Source organism: Myotis davidii, unplaced genomic scaffold, assembly GCF_000327345.1.
Source record: "Myotis davidii unplaced genomic scaffold, ASM32734v1 scaffold73, whole genome shotgun sequence".
NCBI classification, from domain to species: domain Eukaryota; kingdom Metazoa; phylum Chordata; class Mammalia; order Chiroptera; family Vespertilionidae; genus Myotis; species Myotis davidii.
The window spans coordinates 2,929,222-2,936,402 of record NW_006286675.1 but is presented as its reverse complement, the minus strand read 5'-3'; the positions used below and the strand labels follow the sequence as shown (position 1 = coordinate 2,936,402).

Here is a 7,181-nt window from a genome sequence, read left to right as displayed (position 1 = left end):
CAGCAGGTGAGCTCCCAGCCCGGATGGTGGGACCGGGCCTGGGCTCCCACCGCCACCTCCACCTCTTCAGCCAGAGCCCTCTGGCCCCGGCCTGGCCCGGGGTAGGGGACTCCCAGGGAACAAGTCTGTTTTCCGGCTGGGACGGGAAGCTCCCCCCACAACAGGCAGCTTCAGCCCCTCGGATTGCAGTTTACAAGGACCTCAGCGGCACTTTGACGTTGCCTTCTCTTTCCCAGGTGGGGACATTGGGGGACCCGGTTCCTTGGAACTGGAGGACTTGTATGAAGGGGAACCCTTTTGGGCCAGAACACGGTGTTTCCCATTGGGGAGTTATTAGAGTTTGAATAGACTTCCTAGGTTCAATCCCCCTTGGAGAGGATGACAGTGAGTTCTGGGTGGTAGGGGCGGAGGATGAGGTGAAGGGGGTGTGAACCATCTTTATGTAAACTTGCCTGAAAGTGGTGGAAAGACCTGGGGTGAGAAGCCCTTCTCATCCCATGCCGGTTCTGCTGAATACTTAGGCTGGACATTTGACAAAGCCTTTTTTTTTTTTTAAACACCTCTAGCCCCTTTTGCTAAAGGTGAGTCAGGAAAAGGATACTTATTTTGGTCACCACCTTGCCATGGTTGTGTACCAGAGTGGCACTGACCCTGGTTGTATGCTCTCAGGGTCATGATCTCAAGCATCAGAGGCCTTTGGTAGGCTGTTTGGAATAGATAAGTACCCCTGGGGTGTCAGTTTCTCATCCTAAAGCAGCTCAGACATTTAAACACAGTATGCAAAAAGGCCAGCATAGGTCAGGAGACACCAGTTGTAGGAAATCAACAAATCTCTATACTAACCACTGTTAGAGCAGGTCTTCTGGCTTGAAATGTTACCAATTCCTTTTAAAAAATGAACTTTACTGTCTCATAAAGGATGGTGGAGATGTTAATTTGTCACACCATTACTGGATGGAATCAAATTTGCTGCTGTTTCCTTTTGGAGAAAAGAGAAGGGACAGAGAAATACACTTGGCTAAAAAGAAAAGGGATCTGTTATGTCCCTTAACATAATAGTGCATGCTCAATAAATGTTAGTGTCTCCTGAATTCAGGAAAACCCTTTATATACTGACAATTTTAAGGTAGATTGAAGGAAAATCCAAGTTCTACTTGAGTACATTTTTGAGTTGGCAACATCCTCCCAGACCTTTATCTTCAAAGGGAACAGAAAAATAAAGTTCTTAGCGAGTGGATCTCCCGTAGGTAAGAAAACAAAAAACACATCTAGAACCAGAAAAATCTTTAGAAATATTTAAAGACTGGCCTTTAGAAACTATTTTCCTACCAGCCTGGTATACTTCCTCTGAGATGGCATAAGTAGCTCAGGGCTCTGAAAGAACAGCTCCCCTGTGTCAGAAAACAGGTTTTTAGGGCCAAGAGACTGTCTTGCTAATTAAAAATAGTGAAAGCCGAAGTTCCTTAAGAGGAGCAGTATATGTTCTCAAACTATAAGTATATCAGAATCCCAAGGGTTTACTTAAGCACAGGTTGCAGGGCCTTACCCCCAGAGTTTGAGTTAGAAAGGTGCTAGTCTCGGGATCATATTTTGAGAACCACAAGTATAAGTACATGGGATTCAGAGTCCCACATACTGGGTAAGATGGGGCCTTTCTGAGCTTCTAATCACAAAGTCTCATCTTGAAGCGCCAGCAGCCTCTGCAACCTCAGAGGTGTCTTTAGCAGTTATCAACACAGCACAGATCCTAATGGTGAACTGGGATACTCCATTTAGGGCAAATCTACAGAGGTGGGCAAAAGTTAGTTTACAGTTGTGAATACACAAGTTTATTCTTGTATTACTTATTAACTATTGTATATTTATTATTATTGCCCACCTCTGTATTCCTCATCGGTAAAATGGGTTAAAATCTACCTTCAAAGACTTGTGATAAGGTTTAATAAAGTGTTAGTACACATGGCACTTGACAGATTCAAGACTTGTTACCATCCCTTACTACTCTTTAGAGATACTAATACCCTAACATCTATTGGACTGTTTATGGGGACTAGAGTAAGTTAAAGTCAATGTGAAAAAGATGTGAATTTGAATGGCCATGCCCTCACCAAAACCATGCTAGGGAAATTCCATGTTCTGATTCCTTTCCTTTAGACTATCAATGGCAGGATACCAGCTCTGGTCACCATGGACCCCACTGGATGAGAGCTTCCAATGGCTGCGGCACACAACACCTACACCTTCTTCCAAGCACCCCTTTAGGGCTTCCCCCTGCTTCCCACACACTCCTTCTGACCTTGAAGTGCAGCTGTGCTTTCAAGAGGTCACTCTAGTCCTAGATAGCCCATTCCTGGAAACTGGGGTGAGTCCCAAGTTACCCTGCCACACATCAGAGCTCCGAACCATAAACAACAAGAAAGGGCTGGTCAGGAAGCCCCAGCCTGTCCGCCTCAATGGAGTGGATTCGGTCTTTGGCAGGGTCATCACGGCTCAGCCTCCAAAGTGGACTGGGACCTTCAGAGTTTCAGACAAGTCAGCCTTTTGCAAAATCATCAGCCGGGAGCACCAGTGGCCCACTGGACTTAAGGAACCTCAGATTCAGATGACAGTGACCATGTGCAAACAGATGCTGCGCTCTATTCTCTTGCTGTATGCAACGTACAAGAAGTGTACCTTTGCCTTGCAACACTCCAAGTAAAGGGCCCCCCACCTGATTCCTGTTCCTCACACCATTTCCTTTGCTATGTGCCTGAAGCTTGCAGAAACCTATCCATGTAAAGGAAACTGACATTGCCCCAACCATCTTGCTTTTCTGTAAAGCAGTGAAAATTCAGGAGCCTCTTTCCTCCCTTCCCCTCCAAAAAAGGGCCAGTGACAGAGCAAGGAAGAACAATTTCCACTGAAATGTTGAACAACCATTTAAAAGAGAGTCAAATTAGCATTGACATGTACATGTGATAAAGAACCATTAAACAAACCATATAAATAAGCCTAGTGTGAACTCACTTAAAACATCCATAATGAACTGGGGAAACAAAGGTGTATCAAGGAAGGAGACGTCAATTTCGATATACCTGAGGATGAAGGGGTCAAAAATCTATACGTAGGTTAAGGATTAATTTTAAAAACAAAAAACAAAAAAACCTCTACTTGAAAAAACAAACAAACATCTAACCAGCCACCTCCTAATACCACTAGAGAATACCAAAGTGTGTAGAAATATTAACAAATATTATAAGAAAGTACCAAAAAATGTTAACAAGTATTAAACAATATTTATAGCTCAGCAAGAACTTGGTAGCAGCACTGAAACTGGGCTTTCTGACCAAAGACGTGAGACTTTCCATTTTAGCTCAAGTGTACTCCTAATGTTCTATTTCTAAGAAACTATAAGTAATTAGGTACATAGTTATAACTTGATTATAGGTATAACTCAGAATAATGTGGAAATAACTATTACCTATACAAATTCAACATGAGAGTTTGATGGTGCCTTTTCCCCCTTTGTCTTACATCTACACGATGACCAAATGTTTTTTTAAAGCAGCCAAAATATTCATTTTTAACCTTATTTGGGCACTGACAAGAAATTTATCACTCTTCTAAAAAGAACACAAAAACCTTCTTATTGCAAAGAAAGATAATTCTTACAATAGAAAACATGATTTACACTGGTAGAACTAATGTTGGCACCGGTCTTCATTATTTTTCTGCTGAAAACCCAATTCAATTTCATCTAATCCCTGACTACGTAAAGGAAATCCAGAAAGGAAAGAAGTAGCTGAAGCAGAACTTAAAACAATTTATTTGTAAAACTGGTACAAACATAAATTATAAAATAAATTCAAAACTAGCTCCCAAAGTCCAGAATCATGACTACTCCGCAGTACAGCACTGAATGCTACACTGGAATCCTGAGCCAGGGCCTTTAATGTTAGAGGATCTATAAAATTCACTATTAAGTTGAATCAATAAAGCCCCCACTTTAAGGACAAAATAGGATGCTTCTAGTGAGAAAGGTAGACAGATTTCAAATCCTGAACACAAAATGCTAAGAGGCTGGCAGAGATAAGGAGGTGTCCATCTTTTTGTGGTCTAATCAGTGTAGTCGTCGTCGTCACTCTCATCACTATCTTGCTCCTTTTCTCTATCACTTGCTTCATCTTCTTCACCATCCTAAGGGCAAAGGATAATTAAATACTTTAGGTCATCTGAGTGAGCCTGTATAATACTGCTCTCACAGGACTTAAAACTATACTGTATCAATGTTACCAAAATTAATTATTTTTAAATCATTCATCTGAAAAATGAGTTTTTTATCACGACCTCTAACCCAAGACTATGGAGGGAGGCCATTTGAAACTGATTAATGCCACTCGGCAACAACCAAATTTGCGTAATTTAAAAATAAACCATGGTCCTTCTATTCTACTGCATGTATGTGACACAGGAACATAGTGGATATTTAATATAGAATGAAATGTTTGTTAAAATTAAAAATTCTGGCCCAGCTGGTGTGGCTCAGTGGTTGGATGTCGACCTATGAACCAGGAGGTCATGGTTCAATTCCCGGTCAGGGCACATGCTTGGGATGCAGGCTCGATCCCTAGTGGGGGGCCTGAAGGAGGTACCTGATCAATGATTCTCTCTCATCTTTGATGTTTGTTTCTCTCTCTACTTCGCCCATCCTCTCTGAAATATGTTAAAAAACCCGAACAAAAAAAATTTAAAAATTCTGGCCCTGGCCAGTTTAGGTCAGTGGTTAGATAGTATCAGCCCACAGACCGCAGGCTAGAGAGTTCAATTCCTGGCCAAGGGTATGTACCTTGGTTGTAGGCTCAATCACTGGCCCCAGTTAGGACATGTGTGGGAGGGAACCAGTCGATGTGTGTCTCTCACATCCATTTTTTTCTCTCTCTCTCCCCCTCCTTCCTCCCTTTCATGCTCTAAAAAAACCATTGGAGCTCTAACTGGTTTGGCTCAGTGGATAGAGCGTCAACCTGCGGACTAAAAGGTCCCAAGTATCATTCCAGTCAGGGGCATGTGCACAGGTTGTGGGCTCAATCTCCTGTGAGGGGCATACAGGAGGCAGCCCATCAATTATTCTCTCTCATCATTGATGTTTCTATCTCTCTTCCTCTCCCTTCCTCTCTGAAATCAATAAAAATGTTTTTTTTTTAAAAATATATATATATTCCCGATGAACCCTTGGCCCGCACCAGGGAGTTGCTGTCATTTCTAAAAAAAAAAGAAAAGAAAAAAAATTTGTAAATTAAAAATCTGGTGTACTTCAGCAGTAATCAAGCATCAAATTTTCTCTGGCCTGTAACTCTAATCTGGGATGGATTTTAGGAGAAATAGGATACTGCCTGTCTCAAATTTTTTTTTTATGAGAAAAAGGTAGAGAGGTATACTATACAGAAGACCATATAATAAAATTTTTTACACTCGATGACCTTTCTGCAGCAGCCTCAAATTGCATTATAGAGATTCCACAGCAAGGGTTCTTAAATCTGAGTTTTTTGGTGTCTATAACTCAGCTGAATTGTACCCAAACTTTATAAACATACTAGAGGCCCAGTGCACAGATTTGTGCACCAGTGGGGTCCCTCAGCCTGGCTGGGGATTAGTGGACCTCCGTGCTGCCACAGCCCGGCCTTACCCGCCAGCTTGTAGGGCTCCAGCCTGCTGTTCGCATTGATCCCATACAGCACAAAATAGTGTGGTAAACAGCAGGCAGCCTGGGAGGAGCCGGAGCCCGGGCTGGGCGCTGCGCCACTCCCCACTCATCCTTGCCCCACTGCGCCTGCTGCCGCTGCCACTTGGGCATGCAGGGGGAGTGTCTGAGGGAGAGGCTCATAGCTGCACTCCCAGCCATCAGCCCAGTGGCTGGCACCCATCTGTCAGCTGAGCAGCGCTCCCGCTGTGGGAGCGTACTGACTACCAGGGGTCAACTCCTACATTGAGCGTCAGGCCTCTGGTGGTCAGTGCACGTCATAGCTACTGGCCAGTTGCTTACGCTTTTAGATATATAGTCTAGAGATCTGGTGCACAAAATTCGTGCACTTGCGGGGGGGGGGGGGAACTCTCAGCCTGGCCTGTGCCTTCTTGCAGTCTGGGAGCCCTCGGGGATGTCCGACTGACAGTTTTGGCCACTGCCACTGCGCTCACCAGCCATGAGCCCGGCTTCTGGCTGAGAGGTGCTACCACCACGGGGCAGCTCCTGCATTGAGCGTCTGCCCCCTGGTGGTCCGTGTGTATCATAGCAATCAGTCATTCTGCCGTTTGGTCGATTTGCATATTAGCCTTCTATTATATAGGATACCTTTTTCTCTAGCTTTCTTTAAAGTTTTAAAAAAAAATATTGCCAAAACCGGTTTGGCTCAGTGGATAGAGCGTCAGCCTGCGGACTGAAAGGTCCCAGGTTCGATTCCGGTCAAGGGCATGTACCTGGGTTGCGGGCACATCTCCAGTGAGAGATGTGCAGGAGGCAGCTGGTCGATGTTTCTCTCTCATCGATGTTTCTGACTCTCTATCTCTCTCCCTTCCTCTCTGTAAAAAATCAATAAAATATATTAAAAAAAAAAATCTGTATTATGCTGGTGTGGCACAGGGCATATGACCAGGTTGTGGCTTGATTGCCAGTGTGAGGTGTGCAGGAGGCAGCTGATCAATGATGCTCTCTCATCATTGATGTTTTCTCTCTTTCTCTCCCTTCCTCTCTGAAATAAAAAAATATATATTTTGAAAAAGTATCTGTAGTAGTCCAGAAAAGAATAAGGACCCCTACTCTTATTTTAGTCCTCAGTAGTGGCAGTTTTTGGTTCTGTGCTTCTACTAAATGTATTCACATTTCTATTTTATTTTTTTTTTTAAGAGAGTTATTCTTTTTTTTAATATATTTTATTGATTTTTTTACAGAGAGGAAGGGAGAGAGATAGGAAGTTAGAAACATCGATGAGAGAGAGACATCGATCAGCTGCCTCCTGCACATCCCCTACTGGGGATGTGCCCGCCACCCAGGTACATGCCCTTGACTGGAATCGAACCTGGGACTTTTCAGTCCGCAGGCCGACGCTCCATCCACCGAGCCAAACCGGTTGCGGCGACAAACATATTCTTGACCAACGGTTAAAGGAAAAAACCTTACTTGGGGTGTTTTTTTTTTTTTTTTAAATGCT

The 7,181-nt window shown here is 43.6% G+C and overlaps 1 protein-coding gene and 1 long non-coding RNA gene across 2 annotated transcripts; one reads left to right on the top strand and one right to left on the bottom strand.

The window, feature by feature from the left end:
* Positions 1–607: 607 nt before the first annotated feature.
* Positions 608–3,095, bottom strand: LOC107182218. Its single transcript, XR_001512935.1, has 3 exons — positions 3,007–3,095; positions 844–979; positions 608–704 (listed from the first exon to the last, which is right to left on the bottom strand). It is a non-coding gene; the product is annotated as an uncharacterized LOC107182218 (long non-coding RNA).
* Positions 2,052–2,984, top strand: FANCD2OS (FANCD2 opposite strand). Its single transcript, XM_006758258.2, has one exon. The coding sequence runs from the start codon at positions 2,162–2,164 to the stop codon at positions 2,696–2,698; it is 537 nt and encodes a 178-aa protein (XP_006758321.1). The 5' UTR covers positions 2,052–2,161; the 3' UTR covers positions 2,699–2,984.
* Positions 3,096–7,181: the final 4,086 nt, after the last annotated feature.

Excerpts from the sequence above, each read along its gene's own strand:
- FANCD2OS (XM_006758258.2), top strand. The coding sequence starts at position 2,162 with ATGGCAGGATACCAGCTCTGGTCACCATGGACCCCACTGGATGAGAGC.